General features: G+C 36.0%; 1 protein-coding gene across 1 annotated transcript; it reads right to left on the bottom strand.

Moving 5' to 3' along the window:
• Nucleotides 1-53: 53 nt before the first annotated feature.
• LOC133779742 (uncharacterized) lies at nucleotides 54-16927 on the bottom strand. The gene is made up of 4 exons (XM_062219658.1): nucleotides 16883-16927; nucleotides 1363-2174; nucleotides 880-1206; nucleotides 54-675 (listed from the first exon to the last, which is right to left on the bottom strand). The coding sequence occupies exons 1-4, from the start codon at nucleotides 16925-16927 to the stop codon at nucleotides 54-56; spliced, it is 1806 nt and encodes a 601-aa protein (XP_062075642.1).
• Nucleotides 16928-27106: the final 10179 nt, after the last annotated feature.

The following is a 27106-nucleotide window of genomic DNA, read 5'->3' as shown; positions in this document are numbered from 1 at the left end:
CCTATCCCAACTAGCTAGCAATAGCCTGCCTGATCTTCTCAGAGAAAATACACTCAAAAAAAGAGGTGCGAATGAGATTCATTAACCTGAGTGCAAACAGGGCAGGTCAAAGAAGGAATGTTCACATGAGAAATATGGAGTAAATCTCTAGTGAGTAAGTGGTTATTGACAGCTTGCCACAGAACAAAACGGTGCTTAGGAACTGAAAGTTTACACCAAACTGAAGGCCCATAATCAATCTTCGCACCAGAAATAAATTGAGTATACAGCTTACCCAACCTTAGATGACTGTGCACTACAGTAGCTGCCAAAGCTGGCCCTGACACAAAATGACTCATCTTGATCAATTTCCTCCAATACCAGCTATCATCTTGTTTCAAAGTATAGTCCCTGATTGGCACTCCTTTTAAGTATATGGTGTTCACCCATTTCACCCACAATTGGACTTGTTTATAATAAATAGCCCTGAGAAACTTTGCAATCAAAACCTTATTCCAAACAGGCCTTTCTTGAAAACCCAGACCTCCATAAGCTTTTGGACGATAGACAAATTCACAAGAAGCCAGGTGAAATTTGCTGCGGGATCCCTTCTCACCCCACAAGTAATTTCTACACAAACGATCAATATCTCTAACCACATCTTGAGGCAACATAAAAATATTCATCCAATAGTTTCTAATTCCCAATAAGACATATTGAATTAACTGAGTTCTACCAGCATAGGACAGGTTTCGGCTGGCCCAGGAATTTAGACACATTCTAATCTTCTTGAGGATAAATTCAAAGTTAGAGGCCTTACATTTGGTAGGCCTAAGAGGGACAACAAGATACTTCAGAGGAAAGGAACCCTTCTACAGATTAGTACAACTCAAAACAGACATCTTAGCAGAATCGGACAGCCCACCAAAGTAAATACGAGATTTACTATGGTTGATAGACAGGCCTGAAGCCAAGTTGAACTCAGCTAGCGCTTTATGAAAAATTTGCACAGATTGAGAATTAGCCTTGCAAAAAATAAGCAAATCATCCGCAAAGCAAAGATTAACAAGGTTGAGAGATTTGCACATAGGATAAAATCTGAAACCTTTATCTTTGGAGGCTTTCATTAACATTCGAGTAAGGTAATCCATTACAATGACAAAGAGCAAAGGAGAGATAGGATCTCCTTTCCTAAGCCCTTTACCACCCTTAAACTGCCCTTGGAATCTACCATTTAACAATAACGACTAGGAGGTACCTCTTAAGAAAATCATGATCCAACAAATAAATGTACTAGGAAAGCAAAGAACATTTAATAAATTTCTCAAGAAGTCCCAATCAATCGAATCATATGCTTTGCTAAGGTCAATCTTCATAGCACACCTAGGAGAGCTATTTTTCCTATTGTACCCCTTAATCAAATCTTGAAATATTAGAACATTGTAGGCAAGAGATCTATGCTTAATAAACGCACCTTGATTAGGATTAATCAAAGAAGGAAGAACTGAAGCAAGCCTACTACAAAGCATCTTAGAAATGCATTTATAGATGGTAGTACAACAAGTTATTGGTCTAAAATCAACAGTGTTAAAAGGCTGATCCACCATCAGAATCAGCACCAAAAGAGTATCATTTAAACTTTCGGGAATTAAACCCGTCTCAAAAAACTTAAGGACAGCCAGTGAAACCTCCCTGCCAATTTCTTTCCACATATCATTGAAAAAACTAGCCCCATACCCATCAGGACTAGGACTTTTAACTGGATGAATGCTAAAGAGGGCCACTTTAACATCATGAAAAGTGAAAGGTTTAATTAGATCCATTTGGGAATCAAGATCTAAAATCGGACCACAAGTGATACTTTGCATATCAATATGACCATTAGCTCTGCTCACACAGCCCATGAAGCTCTGAAAATGATGAAGGAAATGGTGAGTTACCTTCTCGTAATCATTGACAATAGAACCATCATCTAAAATATAAGAAACTATGCGATTGGTCATCTTCCTTTTCTTCAAACTAGCATGAAAATAAGTTGTATTGTCATCCTCAAAGCGAAGCCAAGTGATTTTACTCTTTTGACGAAGAAAACTCTCAAAAATTTTCTCTTGCCTTCTATAATCCAAATAAGCTTCTCTTTCTGCCAAGACCAAATAGGTATTTCTAGGATCAGCAAACAAAGCATTCTGGGCTTGCTGGAACCGAATTTTACTTTTTTCAAAATGACACCCAACATCCCCCGTAATCCTCCAGTTGAATCTCTTTAGCACATGTTGAGCCTAATTAGTTTATCAGCCAGCTTCGTCAAACAACCACCCCCAGAACATGTTTGAGCCTATTTTACTTCTTTTGTGTTGTTTTTTAGTTGTTTTTAGTTTTTTTTGTGTTGTTTAGGTTTATGAAAAGTTGTTTTCAGGTTGTTATTTTAGTTTTTTAAGTTTATGTATGTTTTTTTGTTGTTGTGTTGATGACTAATTATTGTTTAGTTATTTTTCAGATATATTTTGAATTTTTTTAAAAATGTGTTAGTATGCATTGGGTTGACTTCTAATTATTGTCCAATTGTTATTTTTTAATGAGTTAGTTTGCAGTGGGTTGATATCTAGTTGTTGTCCAATTGTTATTTTTTAGTTTCTTTTTATGACACCGTATTTTTGTAAATAAAAAACTTTGAAAATCATATTTTTAAAAACTTAAGGTAGTATTTTTGAGAAAAAAATCAGAAACTGTAAAAAAGTAAAAAAAAAACAACAACAAAAAGTATATTTATGAAAAACCCCTATAAACATATATATATATATATGTATAAATATAAACAATACAATGATTCACATCCCAAAATTTAATATTTCCATTAAACAAATTAAAAGGGTAGCAAACTTTATAATTTTCAATGAACAATTTATGAGTTGTATTATTAGGTTTAGATTATTAATAAAATATATATATACAAAAAACTTATGTAGCGAGCGTGGGTTGGACCCGCCTTATATTATTGCAACCCACACCCAACCTTTCTTGTGGCTAGCTAGGTTGAACCCAACCCAATTTCAGCCGGTTATTTAATGGGCAAGTTCAAAGCAGGAGAATTTTGATAGGTTGGGAGGGTGGGGCGAATTAGCAATTTTTTTGTGCACACCTATTGTTTCCCCTTATTGGGGATTGATTAGAGTGTGGACGCCACCTTTGAGTACGAACTATTGACATTTATGGACGCGTACTCTGGTTACAATCAAATCTCCATGGATGTCGAAGACGAGGAGCACACTAGCTTTTGAATAGATAAAAGCATTTATTGTTACAAAGTGATGCCTTTTGACCTTAAAAATGCAGAGGCCACTCATCAAAGGCAAGTGAACAAGATATTCAAGAACGAGCTTGGTTGGAACATTGAGGTATATGAAGACGACATGTTGCTCATGTCCAAGACCTCCACGGAGCACGTGACAGACTTGGCATAACTTTTCTCACTTCTCTAAAGCAGATGGTGAGGTAGGGGAATTTTAAAAAATCATTAATACCAAGCCAGGATCAATACATATACTTATACATTAAATCAACACATACAAGGAAAATTAGATGACCTCTTATAGCCTATCAAGATTCCTTGAGTCTTTTAGTATAATCAAACGATCTTCCTATCCAATGAAGACTCATACCTTAGTCTTCAAAGTCGTTCCTAAAACACAAAAGGATATGTGTTGGCACGTAGTATTCACATGAGATCTAGAGATTTTGGAGAAGAGAGAAGACTTGTATAAAGGTCTAGAATTTTCAAGCCTAGAAAATTCTATCGTTACTTTTCTGAGAGAGTCTGATAACAAATTAAACAACTTCTCTGAAAGAATCACTTCTTTTTAGATTTATAAAGATAAAATAAAATAATTTAATTTTTCTTTAATTTTAGTAATTCAAACTGATTAGTTATCTTTTATTTTAATTATTTATTTATATCAAATTTAAAATACTAATTAAATAAACAAATAAATTTGAAATTCAAAATTCAAATCCTAGGGATTGGTAGCACCACGAAGTGGCGCCACTCACTGTGCGAGACAATGAGTTGCGTGAGCCATTGCACTGTCTCCCTAATTTTTCTCATTTTGTTAATTTAATTAATTTTAAGACAATATATTTATTCCCAAAAATAAATATCAATTAATTCAAAATTAACCATATCTTAAAACTATCAATTTGAATATTTATCTTATACTTAGATAATAATTAACTCTCTTAAATATTAATCCAAACACTAATTAATATTTATTTTAACTAATATAAAGTTTCTCAAATAAAAACTAATTAGTTAAATAATTCATTCATTCATAATTAATTAATTGCACATAATTATCAAATAATTATTACTTTGCCCTAGAAATCTAATTCCATTGCAATTTAGTCATTTTCTCCATTAATCTAGCCTCTGACATTTTTACCCTTGACAGTGTAGGACAGAGGCGACTCGGGGACCATAGACCTATAATACGAAGCTCTAATAAACCAGACTATTAATTGAACTCTATAATTAAATAATATTATTTATTAATTCCATTGTTACTCCACTATAAATATGGAATTGCACTCTAAGTAATTATAGAACTATATTTACAGAGTTTTATCTTGTAGTCCAATGATATAATCAATAAATGTAGTTATGCCCTCCATTTATTGGTTCGTTGATTAGAGCCGTTCAAGAATTATCGTTTTACCCTTCTAATGACCTCATGTTCCTTAAGTACTATTATATATTTGAGCTCAATAACTACTCTATCCACGAATTAACCCTTAAGAGAACCAATATTCAATCCGTTAGGAAAGCAGGGATTCCATTATTGTAAAATCATGCTCCCATCCATTCATGATATTGAATCTCCAAAACAAAAGTCACTAGCCTAATTGTATTATGATTCCTTAACGATTGAATCAAAAGATCCAATAAACATAAAGAGGAGTTCATGATAACACAGGATTTAGACTGATCTACAATTGATTATCTATTAAGATATGAATTAAATCTTTATGGCATACGGTAAGTTTATAAAGGCAATTAATACACATTGGTCTTGTCATATACAATCACTATTATATAAAGTACATTTACCAAGATGTCAATCTATATTAGTAAACCAAATCTAGATTGCTTGCATCTCATATGCTTAGTAAACCGTACTGGCAACCATTCATTAAAGATTTCGTACTTTAATATGTTATTGACAATTTTATTCATTATATATGATCTTAATTCGTTCGTACACATACAATATCATATTATCCTAAATGAATACAAAATTTTCTGATATTGTAATGACCCGACTATTTCTAAGACCTCGGATCATTAAAAGCTACATGACATAGCTACTAATTTGAATACATACATAAGAAATAACATAACTTTATTTAAAACCAAACATATTGTACCATATACAAAATAAGGTAAAAATATAAAATGTGCTATGGTATGGGATCCCATTGTTTATAAAACATAAAACATAAAACATAAACTTTAATAGTTTATACTGAATGTAAAAATACATCAAAACATAATTTAAAAGACTTAAAAAAACGTCATCCTCGATCGTCCAGTAGTCCATTCAATCCATTCATCCTCAACACACATACCAAGCTGCCACGAATCCTTCCCGCCTTCCATATTCGTTTTCCGGCATTATGCTAAAAATAAAGGAATGAGCCTAATGCTCAACAAGGAAAATCAACTAACAGCATATATCAAAAATCATAAACAGATGACTATATCATAAACATATGACTATAAAAATGTATATCATATAGGACTACAATATTAATGGTCATTAACTCATTAACATGGTATGTGATAAAACTATCTAGGTCTTCTGTCTACTAATCGAGGTAGGTTAGATCACAACTATAGTATATGATAACCCATCTAGGTCCTCTATCTACTAATCGAGGTAGGGTAAATCATAACTCTAAACCATGAAAATGATAAAAATTCTTGGGGATTGCTATTTAAGCAAGTCATATGCCCAAGCGACTACAAAACATATTCTTGACTCTTGCTATCTAAGCAAGTCATATGCCCAAGGACTACAACATATTTATACATATACATGTCATAGCATAAAACATATCATAACATAAACCTATAAACACATATAAGCTAACATATTTTCCTTACAAAACTGAGATATTTGGGAACAAGAACATGATTTGGAACACTCCTAAACCAACAGTAAAACTATGATTTTCTAAAGAAAAAGAGATGAAAAGAAAACTGAACCATCTGAGTAGAAACTTACCGAAAATAACCTTAATTTTCAAGAAACTTAAATACCTAATCAAGAATTAAATAAGATTTTGGATCTTAAAGAAAATAAAAGAAAACTAAAGAACTATGGAAAACTGAACTTAAGGATAAGAATACCTTGGATAATTATGACTTTGATCTACACCTCAATACCGAAATAACACTATATCTCACTTCCCAAGTGTTTAGAAAAGCTTAGATTGGAAAAGCTTTTAACCCAAAACCCAAGTGTTTCTCTCTATAGTATTCTTAGCAGCTTGGAGGTTATGAAGAATACTTAAAGAATAAAGAAAATGGTTGACTACTAGGTCCTATTTATAGAGTTCAAGGAGTTAAACTAACCCTTTTTAATTTGAATAAATAAATTAATATAAAATGAAAAAAGATTTGAATTTTTGTTCAACAGATGCCCAGAACTTGGTCAAAATCGTTCAAAGGCAGGCCCAAGTGATTATGGCTGTCTTTAAATTTAAAAATCCCAAACTTCCAAAATAAATGAACTAGGGTGATATATCGCATACCTTGGGCAATATATCGCCTAGACCATTTTCCCGAGCCCTGCTCGTTCGTTCCAGCGAAGTCGACGTGTTTTCCGTATCTTCCGTAGGCGATATATCGGCCTCTATAGCTGCGATATATGGGCATACGTTGATATATCAAACACGTAATTGCATTTTTTTAGCATATTTTGAATTGATTAAACATCTTTGACTGAGTCAAAACGTGATCCTAATAGTTGCTGGAAGGTTCTAGAGCTTCCAGATCTTTCTTTTAATTAAACTATTCACCAAAAATACTTAAATCCTAAATAAACATGATTATGACAAGTGTCATGCTCTTATTAATTCTATTTAAACCTTAGGTTATAATAAATAATATTTCTAAAACCTGCAATATCAATCAAACCTTATGTTCTAATTAATATTTCTAAACTATAGGTTAAACTTATAAAATCCATAACTGTTCCTATGAGTTTCCAACTAAGTCCCGGCTTGAAACAAAATCAACGAAAACTAACATACTACAACTACCACTAACTACTACTACTATCTAGCTAAGTAAAAATTCTGGGACACTATAATTCTCCCTTACTAACAAGAATTTCATCCCCGAAATTTACTTACCAAACAATTTCGGATAACGTGCCAACATGTCTTCCTCCTAGTCCCACATTGCCTCTCGTTCAGAACTATTACTCCATAGGACCTTGACTATCGGAATACTCTTAGATCATAATTCCTGTATCCCTCTATCTAGGATGCTAACCAGTCATTCCTCGTAATTCAAGTCTTTCTGGACTGCTATCGTATCGTACTTGAGGACATGAGATGGTTCTGACACATATCTACGCAGCTATCTGCTAGATATGTGGAACACATTGTGACTATTTGCTAGAGCTGGCGGTAGGGCTAATCTATTTGCAATTGTTCCCACCTTGTCCAATATCTCTAAAGTACCTATAAACTAGGGACTAAGCTTGCCTTTCTTCCCAAACTTCTTCACACCTTTCATAGGAGATATCTTTAAGAAAACTTGATCTCCAACTTTGAATTCCACATCACGCTGCTTGGCATCCGCATAACTTTTCTGTCGGCTCTGAGCCGCGAGCATACGCTTTCTAATCAGCGCTACTGCATCTTGAGCCTCTCTAACAGCTTCGGGTCCAAGAAGTTGTTAGAGAATATATGTTATTGCTCAATGGAAAAATGGAAAAACCAAAATACAACTCTATGCAAAAAAAATACAATAGACAAGGTAGTTGATTAAATAAATATTATAACTCAATTGCTCAAAATACAAGTAAATAGAAATAAGAGAAGGAAGAGAATTATAAGAACAAAAACCCTAAAACAAAAGATACCAATGAATATGTGAATAGAAATAGAAGTAGAGGATTACAAACTTAATACACTAATAATACAAGAAGAACAACAGAATGAAAAGAAAACCAATAAAAGGGACAAACTCTCACACAACTAATGTGTAGAGTAGTGGGGATCACCAACTTGAACAAGGTTAAAAACCTTTGTCCAAAAGCTTATTTCTCCTTATTCTGTAAGCACTAATGGATCTCTCAAGGAAATAGCTCTCTAGAATTATCAAGCCTCTATGGTGTATTTTCCAGCCAAGTGCTTTGTGGATGGAAAATGGTGTGTCTTACAAGTGAGCATTAGGCTCCTATTTATAGAGTTTGAGATACCCTTTTGAATTTCAAATTTCACCAACCCCCATGGCTGTTACCAATGTTTAATTAGATGTTTATGGAATTAAAATGGAGATTTGGGAGTTATTTGGGATGTTAGAACCGTTCAATTTGGAAAAAACTGAAAAATCATATAGGTTGTCAGCCTCACTGGCCGCGACCACTAGCTTCTGTCCCCCAGGCCACGGCGACTGAAATTCAATGGCCGCGACCACAGTCCATTTTCAGCACAAAAAAGTCATTTTTCCAAAACGTCTCAAATCTTTTCCCACATGTTTTTGTAACCTCCAAACACATATTGGGAGTTAAAAACATGTCTCCAACAGCCATATTTCATCATGGCTTTGTGAAATCCAATCTCAAATGCATAACATATAATATACACATTATTGGGTAATATTTGGGTGTTACAAATTTGTAACTAATTTTGTAACTCCAAAATATGTCACATTTGGGCACACACATGTGTCTAATTTTGTGACTCTCAATAATATGTTACAAGGTGTGACAAATCACATTTTGTCACATTATTTAATCTAACATTATATTATATGAAATAATATAACAGAAGTTGTCTTTCTCCTACCTTGTCCCCATGTAGCGATGATCGACACCTCCTTCCAGTAAGTAACTCATAGGGTGCCACCCCGATCATTTACTGGTAGCTATTGTTGTTGGAGAACTCTATTAGTGGCAAATACTTACTCCATGATCCTCTGAAATTAAGTACACAAGCACGCAACATATCTTGTAAAATCTGTATGGTACGCTCGGACTGACCGTCAGTTTGAGGATGAAATGGCGTGCAAAGACTTAACTTGGTACCCATGGCCTACTGCAAGCTTCCCCAAAATCTCAATGTAAACACCCATCCTCTATCGGATACTATGGTCTTAGGGATTCCATGCAGTCGTACTATTTCTCGGACATAAATGTATGCGTACTGGTCTGCTGTGTGCGTAGTCTTAACAGGTAGGAAGTGAGCTGACTTGGTTAGTCTATCTACTACTACCAAAGCCGAGTCGTGCTGTCTATTTGTTCATGGTATTCCTATCACGAAGTCCATGGCTATGTCTTCCCACTTTTATTCTGGGATACTAAATGGTTGCAATAAGCATGCAGGTCGTTGATGATTTGCTTTCACTTGCTGGCATACTAAGCATTTAGACACATATTCTGCTACGTCTCTCTTCATTCTTGGCCACCAATACAATGCCTTAAGGTCGTGAGTCATCTTGGTCGACCCTAGGTGAACTGTGTATGGAGTACTGTGTGCCTCTTCTAAAATCTTCATCTTGATCCCATAGTCATTCGGCATGCATACCTGGTCCTTGTATCTCAAGAACCCCTATCCTGATATAGAGAAATTTGTGGCCTTGCCTTCTTTGACGGCAGCTATGTGAGATACTAATGTGTCATCATGCCCTTGCCTGATCCGTATATCTTCTAACAAACTTGACTAGATGGAAAAATTAGCCAGTTTACCAATGAATAATTCTATTTCGGCATTGATGAACGACTTTTCTATTCTGGATATTGTTGTTAGAGTCCCATAACTCTTCCTACTTAGCACATCAGAAACTACGTTTTCTTTTCCTGAGTGGTATAGGATTTTGCAGTCATAATATTTTACTAGTTCTATCCTTTTGCGCTGCCTCATGTTGAGCTCCTTCTGCGTGAAGAAATACTTTAAGCTCTTGTGGTCCATATAAATCTCACACTGTTCTCCATAAAGATATTGGCGCCAGATTTTCAATGCGAAGACCACCACTGCCAACTCCATATCATGCGTTGGATAGCGTTGCTCGTATTCCTTCAACTTCCTTGAGGCGTAGGTTATCATTTTGTCATTATGCATTAGCACACAACCCAAACCTTGCTTTGACACATCACAATTTACTACAAACTTGTCGTTGGGTGTCGGTACACAAAGTACTGGTGCTGAGCATAACTTATCCTTTAGCAACTGGAAGATCTCTTAACATCTATCCACCTAGTTGAACTTCAGTTGTTTCTGGGTCAGGTTGGTAAGTGGAGTGGATATCTTAGAAAAGCCTTTTACAAACCTCCGATAATAGCCTGCTAGCCCGAGAAAACTTCTAACAGCTGACGCATTCTTAGGTCTTGGCCAATCCTTCACAGACTCTACCTTAGCTGGGTCTACAGCAACTCCATCCTTGGATACTATGTGGCTGAGGAATGCTACTTGGGATAGCAAAAATTTGCACTTCTTGAACTTGGCGTAAAGTTTATGCTCCTTCAGTCGCAACATGGTCATTCTTAAATGTTCCTCATGCTCAACTTCGTCCTTGGAGTACATTAAAATATCATCGGTGAACACTACGACGTATTTTTCCAAATAATCCTTGAAGACCCGATTCATTAAATCCAAAAATGTGGCTGGAGCGTTAGTAAGACCAAAAGACATGACTAGAAACTCATAATGTCCATATTGAGTTCTAAAAGTTATCCTGGCTGAGTACTAGGTCATATTTATAGAGTTCAAGGAGTGAAACTAACCCCTTTTAATTTGAATAAATTAATTAATATAAAATGAAAAAGATTTGAATTCCGTTCAACAGATGCCCAGATGTCGGTCAAAATCATTCAAAGGCAGGTCCAAGAGGTAATGGTTGTTTTTAAATTTAAAATCCCATTTTCTCGAGCCCTATTCGTTCATTCGTGGAAAGTCAACGTGTTTTTCGTATCTGCCGTAAGCAATATATCGGCCCCTATAACTGCAATATATTGGCAAATGTTGATATATCAAACACGTATTTGATCTTTTTCAGCATATTTTGAATTGATTAAACAACTTTGACTGAGTCAAAACATGATCCTAACAGCTGCCGGAAGGTTCTAGAGCTTCTAGATCTTTCTTTTAATTAATCTAGTCATCAAAAGTACTTAAATTCTTTATAAACATGATTATGAGAAGTGTCATGCTCTTATTAATTCTATATAAACCTTAGGTTATAATAAATAATATTTCTAGGACCAGTAATATTAATCAAACCTTATGTTATAATTAATATTTCTAAACTATAGGTTAAACTTATAAAATCCATAACTGTTGCTATGAGTTTCCAACTAAGTCCCGGCTTGAACCAAAATCCACGAAAACTAACATACTACAAACTATTACTAACTACTATTACTATCTAGCTAATTAAAAATTATGGGACACTACACTTTGGAAGGCTTTGAAGAAAATTGAAGATTGATTCCGTTTCTTGGTAATACTCTGCGACAGAAAGGATACAAGGGTTAGAGAAATGAAAGGAAGGACTTATTCATTCTGTTGCGTATAATGTAAGTATTCTTATCATTATTTTTCTTTGAATTCAATTTTAGAAACATGTTCTAGGTTATCTCATATTGATTTGTTTAATATTAGATCTATATGAAAAATAATAAAGATCCTATATAAGTTTCCCAACAACTGGCCTCAGAGTCTTTGGTAATCTTTATTTTCATGCATGAACATGTTAAAAATTGGATTATTTGACGTGTTTGAATAATTGGATGGATTTTAATGTTTTTATGAAGCATATTGATTTTCTGTGATTATTATCAATTTTTAGGTTATTTTGTTGTGTTTTCTATGTTATTAATTTTTATATATGCTTTATTTTGTGTAAAGCAATGTAAAAATTAATTAGAAAACGTTTTTGGTTTGAAAAATTGAACAAAAAACTTTTTTCGAAAATTTTTGCCTGGCTGCCATTGCATACGCACGCTCGCGCGTGCACCAGCGCATCTGCCGCACACCAAGCATGCCCCGCTTGAACCACCCCGTGCACACCGCCCGCGCGCGTGATGAATAGTACCGGGGTACCATTCATCCGATTTTTTTTAAAATTGAAGAAAATTACAAATGTGAAAATTTATTATTTAAATCAAAACAAAAAATATCAGATTTGTTTTATTATTTAAGATAAGATATTTTTATTGGTTGATATTTAAATAATTAGATATTTTTACAAAGATTCAAATTCAAATTTAAAAATAAACTAACAACTTAATTATAAATATTTTAATATATTAAAATATTAGAATTAAGATATCAGATATTTAAGATATTTTCTTTTAAATACTTGATATTATTATTAAATATTTATTTGAAAATATAAATATCTTTTTATTCTATAGTTTTTAATATTTATAATTTGAATATTGTTAGTTAGATATTTGAATTTGATTAAGTGTTTTGAGATATTTTAGGGTTGATATAACTATTAATTTTTTTAAATGGTTAAAATATTAGCTAACAGTTGTAACAAAACAAGATATTTTTTGAAAATAGTTAAGATATTGATTTTAAATTTTAATATTGGTAAAATTTTGAAAAATATCATTTTTTTTCAACCAATTAATAAAATATTTTTTTAATAAATGGGATTTAAATTAACTTTGGTTAATTGTTCTTAAATCCTATTTAAATTAAATTAATATTTTTCAACTCAACCTAAACCAAGTTGATTGTTGATAAATGAGATTTAAATTAACTATTGTTAATTGTTGATAAATTTCATTTAAATTGACTTATTTTTGTAAAAATTTAATTAATTTGAATTTTTTTGGATAAATTCTAGATAATTAATTGTGTATTTTTGCAAATGAAATAAATTGTGATATTTTTGCATAAATTCATAGAATTGCTCATATAGTAACATGATTAGGCCCATCCAATTATAACATGTCTATTTGCACTATATGTGGTTTTTTTGCAATTGGGCTTTGATAACTCTAGAAATTAGAGTTATTTTACCACATTTTTTAAGCTAAAAATGATTTAGTTCTTAAGTTTTTAATTAAATTATTAAGTTTTAATTACTTTTTGAATTTATTAGCTTCATTTCAATTTTTATAGATTTTTCTGTGTTTTTATAATTATTTTGTTGTAAATTATATATTTTTTTATATAAATAAATACATGGGTATTGTTGAACTTAAATGTTAAACTAAGTTATAATTAATATTTTCAAAGAATTTATATCAATTATTTATAATTGAAAATATTTTATCATGACTTAATTTATATTTATTTTGTAGGAAATGGTTTTATTTTTGGTTCTTGAAGAGCCAAGAAAGAGTGAAGAAAAGGAAAAAAGAAATAAAGAGAAAAAAAGTGTTATTTTTTAAGGAACAAAATGGTATTATTGAAATACCAAAGAAGCTCCATGGCCCAAGCCCACGTCTCCAAGCAGCTCCTCCTTGCCCTTTTTCTCCAACCGAGCACAGCCCCAAGTCAAATGCCACCAACCATTCAGCGCCTGCCACCTCACATTCAGCAATCCCCCTCCAAGCTCATTTTCATCTTTTCAACCTCGTCCACACTTCATATTTTTCTCTCTTCTTTTCACTATTTTCTCTCAACCATTTTCATCTCTTGAAGAGCATGTCAAGTATGTTATTTTGTAATTTTTATTTCAATCTAGTTATGAGCTTCTAATCTTTTTCAAGATTATTAAGATGATGATGAAGCAAAATGTAACTAGATAGTATTTTTTGTTGTATGTTGATTTCCCATTTGTACAACATTGTTTATGGATTTTTCTATCAAAGATATGCATTTTTCATGTATTATTGATTGTTAAAACATATTACACTTAATTCTTCATTATGCAAAAATATGATATCATTTGATTAAATGTTTTTCATTAAATTGTACACATCTAATTCTTAGAGCATAAGTATCATATTTTGCCTAAACATAATCTCCTTCATTTTTTGTAGTTTCATTAGGTTGTAACACAACTAATACTTAGAAATTATATCTTATATAAGTGAAGAAAAATCCTACCTTTTTTAAAGTAACTTGTGCTTGAATAGAAAATGTATTTTGAAAAAAATATAGTGTGATTTATTTCAACTATATCTAAACTTCGGAATCAATATAGTTATAAATATTATTGAACTTGCATTTTGTGGATTCTAATATCTTAATAATCTTATTTTACATATCTCATTTGAAAAACATTTTTCTATTTAATCTTAAATCTTTTTATTACTTGTCTTTTATTTTTCTAAAACAAAATCTCATCAAATATTTGGAACTAGGTTAGAATCTTCTTGCTTTGTTTGAAATAGTTTATTTTGATGTTAGTTAACTCCCATGGGTTCGACCTCGTACTTACATGAACATTATTCCGAAACGATTTGTGCACTTGCGAGTATAAATATTAAAACACCCTCTTTTGGGTTCAACAGGCTTAGATGCATACAGTGGCTCATATGTTTGTTAGATATATGGTTTTTGCCAAATAAAATATTCATAAAATGTTAGGTTTTATTTGAGTCCATTAGAAAATGTAAATTTTAAATTCCTCTCTTGTCGATGATTCCACTTGTGAAGGCCCATTTGCTTTGCATGACTATAGTGGGCCTAATCAATTAAGAAAACGAAGGTATAAATTCCTGTCTTTTTGACCTTGTATGGAAGTTTGGGGGCCTTTGTACTGGGAACGACATACTGGACCCAGCCCTCCTCCATACAAGTCCAATTGTTAAGGCTCATTTACCTGAGTTGGACTTAATTGTATAGGTTCATTATATTAGTTAAACCTAAATATTGATTAGCAACTAATTAATTCTAAATTAATTGAATTTGTTTCAATGTGACACTTTAGAATTAATAGGAAATTATTAGAATTTGGTTTTAAAAATTCTAATCTTACAATTTTTTGGAGAACCAGTCATTAATTTTTGAAAAATAATAAAAATACTATTTTTAATTTTGTAATGAGCCTCAAGACGCTTTGATTCGTCCCCCTACGAAAGGTATTCATTAGTTATTTTGACAAGGTTAGATTTCGAAAGATACATAATTATAGGTCAAATTTTACTAGACTCACCCCTACGGTGACTTCTAGGACTAAATCTGTGATTATCAAAACTGTGGGTCTAGCTCATAAAATAAGAGATTTTGTTTTCTTATTTTGATTGAATATTAGGTTGTTAATAATAGTGTCCATTATTAGATGAGTTTACAACTCTATTTAACTAGTGGTATTTTTTACTCTCGCCAACCAGGACAAGGATATCATAGATTTGTTAAAAACCTAAAGAAATAAATATATTATTATTTTGGTATTTTTTCTCATATCTTACATATTTGGGTATATGTTGTGCTATTTATTTAAAATTTGTGTGAATAGAAGTTTTATTGAGCAAATGTAATTGATTTCTATTTTATTGATAATTTATAATTTTAAGTTAAGTAGTGTTTGTGTCTACTCCCATCCTTTCTCAACTTTCGACGGAGAAACTCACTGGAGAAAACTTCCTTAATTGGAAGCAGAATGTCAACATAGAGTTGATTGGTGACAAATTCATCATGATTGAGGAATTCCCAGAACGAGCATCGTGTGCGCACGTTTGTGATGGCACCGTCAATGCTCGTGATGGCACCGTAATTGCTTGGATAGCACCATCTCCGCACATACGTGATGACACTGTGTCTACACATTCGTGATCAACTCAACTATGGTCTGACGTAGCTCATGAAGGAGCTTCAGATTTTTGAGCCTATCATGGGTGGACCTAGTAAAGGAGGAGAAAATAAGACTATTGTTGTTGTTGCTGGTCCAGCTAAGGCTGAAGCTAACCAAACTTTGTCTTCGAAAGCTGGAAACAAGAGGAAAGGTGGACAAAACAACAACCCCAAGCCTGCAAAGGCTGCAAAGATGAGTGCACAACCAAGTGCACAGACGCTTAAGGGGAAGAACAAGAAAAACAAGAAAGGTAAAGATAAGTGCTTTCACTGCAAAGAGAAGGGGCATTGGAAACAAGATTGCCCCAAGTTTCTAGCAGTGAAAAACAAAGGTAATGATTATAGCTCATTTATCTTAGAAACATGTGTTTTAGAGAATGACAAATATTTTGGATTATTGATTCTGGATCTACCAACCATGTTTGCAACTCCTTACAGCTTCTTGAATCGTGGGAGGAAGTGGACAAAGGCGGCTTAAAGCTTAGAGTTAGGAACGGAGCGTTCGTTGCGGTCTAAGCTAGAGGAAGAGCTTGTCTGAAGTTCGGAAATAAATTTTTAATTTTAAATGATGTATTTTTTATTTCGGATTTTAGTAGAAATTTAATTTCAGTTTCCATGTTGCCCTTAGAACAATTTTTTATGACTTTCACAAGTTTTAATATATCTATTTTCTTCAATGGATCACAATTGTGTATTGCATGTTTGGAAAATGGGCTTTATATTCTACGACCTAACGAACCTCTCACTCTTAACAATGATTTATTCAAAGTAGCTAAACCTAAGACCAATAAACGTCAAAAAAATGATAACGATAATATGACGTATTTATTGCACTTGAGACTAGGTCACATTAGCTATGAATGGATTCAAAGACTTACAGAGGATGGGCCTTTGAGGGAACTCACCTTAGGTGAATTACCTGTCTGTGAATCTTCTCTAGAAGGTAAACTGACGAAGCGTCCATTCTCCGCAAAGGGTGATAGGGCCAAAGAACCACTTGGACTTGTTCATTCAGATGTTTGTGGACCTATGAATGTACAAGCTAGAGGTGGTTTTGAGTATTTCGTCACTTTCATTGACGATTACTCTAGATACTCATGTCTTTACCTAATGCATAGGAAATCAGAAACATTTTCAAAGTTTCAGGAATTCCTAGCAATGGCTCAGAACCAATTAGGAAAAATGTTAAGGATCTTGTGATCTGATAGGGGTGGAGAATATTTGGATATACAGTTCCAAGATCATTTAACTGGACTTAGGATTTTATCACAACTTACTACCCCAGGTACTCCGCAACAAAATGGTGTGGCAGAATGCTGAAACAGAACTTTATTGGAAATAGTTAGATGCATGCTTAGTTACTCAACTCTACCAACTTAATTCTGGGGACATGCAATTGAAACTGTGAACGAAATTCTCAATGCCGTGTCATCTAAATCAATCCCCAAAACACCTTTAGAACGCTGGAATGGTCATGAACCTAGTTTACGCCATTCTAGAATCTAGGGGTGTCCCGCCCTCGTTCTAAGGAAAAAGGAGGGAAAGCTAGAACCACGAACTAAAGTTTGCATGTTTGTTGGCTATCCTAAAGGTACTCAGGGTGGACTTTTCTATAGTCATTTAGAAAAGAAAGTGTTTACTTCTACAAATGCTACTTTTCTGGAAAATGACTATGTCCAAAACTTCAAACCACGCAGCAAAGTAGTTTTAGAGGAGATGGTTAAATAATTGACTACAACCAATGTTCCATCGTCATCAACGCGAGTTGATGATGAAATTCCCACTCTTCATGTCCAACCGACGCAAGTTGATTTAAATGAAGAAAGTACCACTGTTCCTGAGCAAACAGTCACAGAGCCTCGTCGTAGTGGGATGGTTTCTAGGAACCCATTTCGCTATGGTTTGGATGGTGAAACCAATATGGATGTTGGTGACACTAGTGATGATGATCCATTGTCTTTCAAACAAGCAATGGCTAGCCCTGAAAAGGAACTATGGCTCGAAGCCATGAAACAAAAAATGGAGTCCATGTACTCAAATTCCGTCTAGAATCTTATGCAAGCACCTAGTGACTTTAGGGCCATTGGCGCAAGTGGATCTACAAGAAGAAATGAGGTGTTGATGGAAATATCGAGACTTATAAAGCTTGATTAGTGGCAAAGGGTTACACCCAAAGAGAAGGTGTGGACTATGAGGAAACTTTTAGTCCAGTAGCCATACTCAAGTCCATTCACATCCTCATATCCATAGCAGCCACTCTCGACTATGAGATCTGGCAAATGGACGTCAAGAAAGCTTTTCTTAATGGAAAGCTTGATGAAATCATTTATAAGGATCAGCCATATGGATTTAAAGTAGCTGGACAAGAAGGAAAAGTTTGCAAATTGAATAGGTCCACTTATGGACTTAAGCAAGCTTCTCGTTCTTGGAATCTTAGTTTTAATGAAATAATCAAAACCTATGGCTTTGAACAAAATATTGATGAGCCTTGCGTTTACCAACTGAAGGCAAATCAAATAGTGGTATTCTTTGTTCTTTATGTAGATGATATCTTACTCATTGGAAACAATGTTAAGAAATTGTTAGATGTGAAGAATTGGTTGAGCACTCAATTCCAGATGAAGGATTTGGGTGAAGCAAGTTATGTTCTAAGTATCCAGATCATTAGGGATAGAAAGAATAGACTCTTAGCTCTATCTCAAGCAGCTTACATAGATAAAGTGCTTGAATGATTCTCAGATCATTAGGGATAGAAAGAGCAGACTCTTAGCTCTATCTCAAGCAACTTACATAGATAAAGTGCTTTGAACAAAATATTGATGAGCCTTGCGTTTACCAACTGAAGGCAAATCAAATAGTGGTATTCTTGGTTCTTTATGTAGATGATATCTTACTCATTGAAAACAATGTTAAGAAATTGTTAGATGTGAATAATTGGTTGAGCACTCAATTCCAGATGAAGGATTTGGGTGAAGCGAGTTATGTTCTAAGTATCCAGATCATTAGGGATAGAAAGAACAGACTCTTAGCTCTATCTCAAGAAGCTTACATATATAAAGTGCTTGAACGATTCTCAATGACAAATTCCAAGAAAGGACGTTTACCGACCCGCCATGGAATTCATCTTTCAAAGAAGCAGTCTCCCCAGACTCCTGAAGAGGAAGATGCAATGAGAAAAGTTCCTTGCACATTTGCAGTTTGAAGTCTGATGTATGCCATGTTGTGTACTAGACTAGATATCTGCTATGCAGTGGGAGTAGTGAGCAGGTATCAATAAAACCCAGGACCAGAACATTGGATAGCAGTTAAGCATATCCTGAAGTATTAAAGGCGGACTAGGGATTATATGTTAGTCTACAAGGGTGGTGTTCTGAACACTGTAGGCTACACCAATTCAGATTTTCAGACTGATGTATGATAGGAAGTCCACTTCTGGAATGGTGTTTACTCTTGGGGGTGGAGCTGTGATATGGAGAAGCGTAAAGCAATTTGCAATCTTAGATTCCACCATGGAGGCTAAGTACATAGCCGCGTCAGAAGCAGCTAAGGAAATAGTCTGGCTAAAGAAGTTCTACTCGGATCTTAGTGTTATTCCAGAAATGGATAAACTGCTTGTGTTGTTTTGTGACAATATAGGAGCGATAGCCAACTTGAAAGAACCTCGTAGTCACAAGAGGAGTAAGCATATAGAAAGGAAGTATCACATTATTCGAGAATATGTGGCCAGGGGAGATGTGAAGGTTATGAAGATTGCATCTGAAGACAATCTTGCAGATGCGTTGACAAAGACACTACCAAAAGCTACATTTGATAAGCATATCACGGAAATGGGATTAGTATAATTAAGGCATTAGTTTCAATTAGTGCAAGTGGGAGTTTTTTGGTGTTTTATGCCCTAATTGAAACCCAATTTCTTTGTAATCTCATTTATTATCAATAAAAGAATAGAAATCATTTTTTGACTTGGTCAATCACTTTGCTCACATGTTTTATTTTCATGATTATTTGTTTAATACAAACTTCTATTAAATCCCGATAATATAGCTAATCATATTTATAGTGACGTAATCACAGTGGAATATAAATATGATTATATGTTCAAAATAAGTTAGTCCTAAGATTAGTCCATGCACAGGGTTTACACTGACTTGCCAATCTATGATATGATCTACTTACACATTGTAGTGTTACGTTCTTTCCAGAACATTAGCAAAGTAGATATGATCAGATGTATTTGTTACATCGGACAGGACCGATATTGACAGTAGATAGGATAAGTAAACATACCATTATTATCTATTCTAGTCATATCATATAGTTGACCATAGGTCAATTCAATCTCAATCCTGTGTGGTTAGTATTCTAACTTATTTCATTATTTGAGTTCTTTGACTTGTTCGTTACCAGCTTACCCTACAAACTAGCCCATTATTACATCTTGGGAAATCGGTAGTATAATTTAGTGGGAGTGTTAATCATAGATATGAACATCTATAGCTTCTGATGAAGAAGTGAAATGATGGTTTCCTTTTAGTTTGGTTCAAGGTGTTAAACGACAGAAATCTCATTTTAGTAATTAATATTAGTTTACTAAAATATCATTTACAAGGAACTAAGTTTTTTAAGGATAAAATACAATGAGGGGTAAAACGGTATTTTAGTCCCATCTCATTGTAGACTGTCTATAGAGGATTGAGTGACAATTATGGTTGTAACAATGGATAATTAATAGCGTGTCTATATTTGTTATAGAGCGTTCTATGAATTCAAGAGTGCAATTCCGAGTCTTTAGTGGAGTCACGAGGAAATAATAAGTTAGTAAATTTATTTGTTCGATTTATGATAACTTATTGGTACTTGATTTCATAGGCCCATGGTCCCCACTGTACCTTGGATAAAATCATCTACATAGTCTCAATTAATTGATTTAATTATCAATTAGAATTATCAAAGTTGACCAGGTCAATTTTGGATAGTTTCACAGAGTTATGTAATTTTGAGAAGAAAAGAGTAATTAGGGCATATTTATTAATTAAGATGTTACACCCAAATTTTGAGAATAGAAAATTTCATCTCGAAATTCAGGCTTGTAAAGTGTAAGCTCGGAATAACCAAGTTTGACATAATCAACTTTAATGAAAATGTCAAGAATAGTCTCGCTGAGCAGTAAGTGCGACAACATTGGAATTGGTGGGCTCGAAAACTACGTGGTCTTGGAGGTGTTCCGAGATTATAAGTCGAGCTCAAAGTCACAATGACAATGGTTCAGCACTTGTATAAATTTCTTGATTCATTTCCTACCATCAGATAAGATAGTTCGAGCTCGGGCATTGTGAGCTCGAAAAGGATGATCTAAACAATGTTATTTGTTAATAGCCGAGGCGAACCAAGGTAGCAAGCTCGTGATGGTTGGTCGGTCTCGAAGGCATGTGATTCGAATGTTCAAAATCGCAAGCTAAGTGTGAACATATTTATTATTATAGAACCCTTATATTTAAGGGATTGTTTGTTATCTGTTATTAAATCCCTAATAGCATGGGATTTATACGCGTACATAGTAACTATATGTGTTTAATTACATTTATTTTAATTGATTTATATAATAACTCCTCGAAAGATGAGGGGAGATATTCGATAAAATACTCTATAAATAGCGTGGAACAATTCATTTGTCAAGACTGAAGAATTGGTATTGGGAAGACTCTGTAAAAATTGATTCCAGAAAGCTTCGAGAGAATTCCATAAAGTGAATAACACCGACTCGTGGACTAGGCAGATTTTAACTGCCGAACCACGTAAAAATCATGTCTTTTATTGTTTGTCTCTTTTGGTATTTTGTTTAATCGCTCTTCATTTCTAAGTTGACGAAAAATGGCGTCAACAATTTGGTGCTTTCATCGAGAGACAATAAACAAGACGTGAGCATGTTTAATAAAAAAACCTCCTGAATCATCAATGGCTGTTGCAAACAGCCCCAGTATTGGTGGGCGACCATTGCCCCAGTTACCTGAGGAGCAGACTCCTCATACCGAGGAATATCCCGACGACCTAGAAAGCAGCCTATGGTGGACCCTGACCCTGAGGAGAGGAGTGATTCATCCAATTCTCGAGGGCCTCCTGCTCCCATGCCTGATGAGGATTTATACTACAACCCTGAAAGATATGTTCCTATCGTGGAAGTTGAAAATCATCAATTGTGGAAACAATTGGCAGAGGTGACAAAACGTAATGAAGAATTAGCCAGACAAGTAGCTGACACCCAGGCACCTCCCGGAGGCCTAGAGGACGCCCCCGTGGGAGCACGGCCGCTAGGAGGGCGGAACAAGCATCGCAGCTTAATCAGCTGAGGCCCCAGACGAATACATGGGCTGAGGCTTGTGCTAACCCAACTATAGAATTATCAATAGAAACGGGTAATAACCAAGCCCCTCCAGTGGCTCGGAACCCGAATCCTGATACTGCAAGAAACAACCTGGAGCATGTCTGGGCGAATTATGGGCCATCTAGGCCCGACAATGGGAGACAACCTTCGTCGCCCATAAGACATCTGCCATCACCAATAAGACACCCCTCGCTAGTCCGAGAGGTCCCACGACTTGCACCATAGAGGCCATCTCAAAGCGGTAATCGAGATTGAAACCAATAGGCCAGGCCTGGACAGGGGAACGAAAGGGAGGCTACCCAAGATCGCAGATCTCCTCAGCCTACGGGAAGCCAAGTGTCAAGATCACAAATTACTGGAACAAGGAGGCCAGAAGGGGACCAACCTCATAATCGTCGAGCCACACCTCCAGAAAGGACTACAAGTTACGTAAGCGAAAGCTCGGACTACACTCGGTCCATAAGCATTTATAACACTGAGCTGAGGCATATAGGGAATCGAGGGAATCACCCTGATCTGAGGGATCATCTAAACCATAACCGAGGGTGAGATAATCCCCCGAACCCTGATCTACGTGACCATCTAAATGGTCATAAACAGCCAGCATATAAACTATACCAAGACAGGGAGCTGGAGTTTTTATTAACGTTAACCAGCCCCCTTAGGTCCAAGCTTGACCCCCAGTGGATTTAGTCTAGGAAAGGATTGACCAATTAGAAAGAGCATTCAGGCTCCTGCAAGACAAGAGTAACAGGGACAAGGTCGAGGAGTCCGATGAGGAGCACGAGCCTTTTGCCCCGCATATCTCCATCACTATGTTTCCTCAGGGATTCAGAATACCCAATGTCCCACCATTTGATGGAAACTCAGACCTGTATAGTCATCTGAGTACCTTCAACACTATCATGCGAGCCAGCAATGTTGGCTACAAGCTCAGATATATGTTGTTCCCAGCCACACTTACAGGACCAGCAAAAAACTAGTTTGAGAAGTTTAGAAAACATTCAATCTCTCCTGAGATCAATTAGCTAGAGACTTTAAGAAGCAATTTAAAGGAATGGTTGGCATCAGGCCCGAGGCCTCAGCCTTAACCAATGTCCGACAACAGTAAGAGAGTCATTAAAGAGTTATCTCATGAGGTTTAACCTAGAAGTGGCCTGAGCTCGGAATGTCGACGATAGTGGCCACCTGATGGGTGTTAGAGAGGGTATTTTTCCAGGAAGTCCCCTTTGGGGAGATTTACAAAGGAAACCTATTAGGTCACTAACCGAGTTCCATCGGAGGGCCCAAAGATTTGTCAGTGTAGAAGAGGCGAGGTTAGCACTGAACCTGACCTCTCCTCCCATAAGTACAACGAAAAACGTAAACTCTGCCTCGACCTCGGCGACCCCATCAACTTCGAAACCCTCTAGGGATAACCCTGAGGCTGATGGAGGTAAAAAGAAGAAAGGGGATAAGTACTTCTCCGTATACAGGGTGTATACCGAGCTCATTGAGTCTCGGGAGAATATTTACCTGGCCAATGAAAACCAGGTCCCGTTCAGATGACCTGACCCCATGAGGAATCAGAATGCGAAAAAAGACTGAAATAAATACTGTAGATTCCATAGAGACATTAGACACACAACCGACGAGTGTCAGCAAGTAAAGGACGAGATCGAACGTTTGATCTCGAGGGGATATTTCGGTCAATACGTCAAAAACTGAAATCCCAATCAGGCATCAACAAGTCAGAGGGTAGCAGCCGCGCAACCTGCCCAACACAATAACTCCCGAGCTCGGGAAGGTGAGAGACCCCTTCCAATTGATGGAGAGGATGTAGTAACCGTCTCGGGGGGACCTCATATCGCAATTTTGGGCAGGAACGCCCAGAAAAGATATGTAAACGAGCTCAAGACCGGAGACGGTTCTCCTTATGAACCTGAACCGCAAGCTCCGAAACAACAGAGAGTTGAGACTCAACCCATAACATTTACCGAAGAGGATGCGATGAATGTCCAATTTCCTCATAACGACCCCCTGGTCATTACTCTCCAGCTCGCGAATAAGAGGGTACGCCGAGTCCTGATTGATAATGGGAGCTCGGTGAATATCCTTTACAAAGCCACTCCAGAAAAGATGGGACTCGTGCTTCATGATTTGAAAGCATGTGTAACGATGTTGTACAGTTTTTTAGGAGGAGGGATTGCCTGTATGGGATCCATCGAACTCCCCGTAACCTTGGGAGACTATCCAGTCTCAGTAACCAAGATGATGGAGTTTGTCATGGTGGACCTCCCATCAACCTACAACATACTGCTCGGGAGACCCGCCTGATTAGGCTGGGGGCAGTGTCATCTATTAGGCACTTGGCCATCAAGTTCCCGACCTCTAGTGGCATCGAGACGTTGAAGGGAAACCAGCTCGCAGAAAGGGAGTGCTACAGCATTTCCATTAGAGGAAAAAGTCAAACAAGTGTGCAAACTCTAGTGGTTATCAAAGAAATAAATGGCGTTGTTTTTGAAATTGATGAGGAGATCGATCTCAGAGTAGATGAGAGGGCCGATCTCGAACCTTTGGAAGAGTTCAAGGAAGTAAAGCTCGATGCGGTAGATGTTACAAAGGTAGTGAAGGTGGGAGAGAACCTTTCTGAAAAGGAAAAATAGCAATTAATTTGCTTCTTGAAAGAAAACCCGGATGTGTTTGCATGGTCGCACTCGGACATGGTAGGAATCAGTCTGAATGTCATGAGCCATGTGCTCAATGTTGACAAAAGCTTCCCCCCCAAAGCAACAAAAATGAAGACTCATGGATGATGATAGAAAGAAGGCACTTAAGGAGGAGTTTGATAGGTCAAAGGCAAATCGATTCATACGGGATGCCTTTTATCCTGATTGGATTGCCAATCCAGTGTTGGTGCTGAAGCCCAACAGCAAATGGCGAACCTGTAACGACTACTCAGATTTTAACAAGCCATGCCCAAAAGATTATTTTCCCTTACCTCGGATAGATTAGCTCATAGATGTCACTGCAGGTCATGGCATCATGTCATTCATGGATGCTTATTCTGGATATAACTAGATCGCCATGCATGCGCCAGATCAGGAACACACGAGATTCGTGACTGACAAAGGGTTATACTATTACAACGTCATGCCTTTCTGGCTCAAAAATGTTGGAGCCACGTACCAAAGGCTGGTGAACATAATGTTTGTTGAGAAAATAGGAAATAACATGGAAGTTTATGTTGATGATATGTTAGTTAAATTGAAACATAACGATAACCATCTCGATGATCTCGTAGAGTGCTAAATTGTACTTCGAAAGTGTTGACCCTCGTTTTAGCCAACTGACACGGAGTCAAAATATGAATGATATAGGCGAATATGTATAGATAATAACGTAATGACAAAAGTAAAGAAAACACAGTAATTTATAGTGGTTCGGCCCCAGAATCTGGTAATGACCTACATCCACTTAGAATGATATTGATATGGGAACAAAAGTGTGATCAGAGAGCTTGGGCTCAATGAGTTTCAACACTCCTCATAAACAATACTAGTTTTCACAGATAATTTCTATATTTCTCTGGTTTTTTAGCTGCCAAAAGGTCCCTTCCCATGAGCCATCTCTTGCTTTTTATAGGCCCATGGAGGGTTGCCCAATATTGTTACAGATATTATCCCCTGAATCATGGGATATTCAGAAGATTGCATGAAATAAATTCGGGATACATAAGATCTTTCCATAAATGTTGATTTGCCAGCGGAACCACCGACCAGTCTGGTCGTGGTAAAAACAGGTCTGTCCTGCTTCTGGTGTGTCTCCTGGTCGATACTCTAGCAGACGCTCCAGGTGTCAGGCACGTGTCAAGAGATTATTCGCCACGTCACAAATGCTAATTTATTGGATAACATTTGCCCCCCAAAGTTTATTTACTACGAATAGTAAATAAACTTTGAGCGAACGACTCTTCGGTAACCCCTCCTGACGTGTCATAGCCTTTCGTGCGTTCTTGAAAAAAGCTCTAATCAAGGCTTTTCAGTTTCCCAGAAACAATTTTGACGGCCATTACGCTTCCCCATACTTCGAAAATGGAAAACTAATGATCACGCCTTTTGAATACCAAAGACAAACTTATATAAGGTTACTTGAGCCATTTTCTTCCTTTTTACGCACGTCATCTCTTTGTCGAAAAACCCTAAAAACCAGAGCTTTACTCTCTCCGGCGAACCTTCCTTCGTGCTGTAGGATCAGACGGTGGGCTCATTGACTTCCGAAACTCTCATTTCCATCTCCACGACCACTTTCCTTGGTAAGTTACTCTGCAACTCCATGCTTCTAACCTTTCGTGGTGCATGCTTTTAAATGGTCTACTGTTTGAATCTCTTGGTTTCTAGTTTTTTGAACGCCTGTAGATAAGATGTTTTTTGTCGTCAAAGTATGCTTTTGAGTAGGTTTAAAACCCAGGATTAGCACTTTTTAGGACGTAGGATCGAAGTAGCATTTCGATTTTTTAATCCGGTTGGAAATAATTTCTTCCCGTTGCGAAGGGAGTCGAAAAAACTTTTCAGGAAAACTTTTCACTCTCACCCTTTTGGTCCGCTTTTTAAACTGTTTGCGCAGAGAGACTTAGTTAGAATACTGTTATATAAAGGCTTAGCTTTTATACTTCGACCAGCGTTACTTTAAGAATCTCCTAGATCCCTCTGACCTCGCCTCCCCATTCTTCTGTTTGCAGATTTTAATGCCAGATTTGTGGGGAGGTGAGAGACCCATCGA

This window comes from Humulus lupulus, chromosome 5, assembly GCF_963169125.1.
Source record: "Humulus lupulus chromosome 5, drHumLupu1.1, whole genome shotgun sequence".
Taxonomy (NCBI): Eukaryota; Viridiplantae; Streptophyta; class Magnoliopsida; order Rosales; family Cannabaceae; genus Humulus; species Humulus lupulus.
This window is presented reverse-complemented; position numbering and strand designations above follow the sequence as displayed.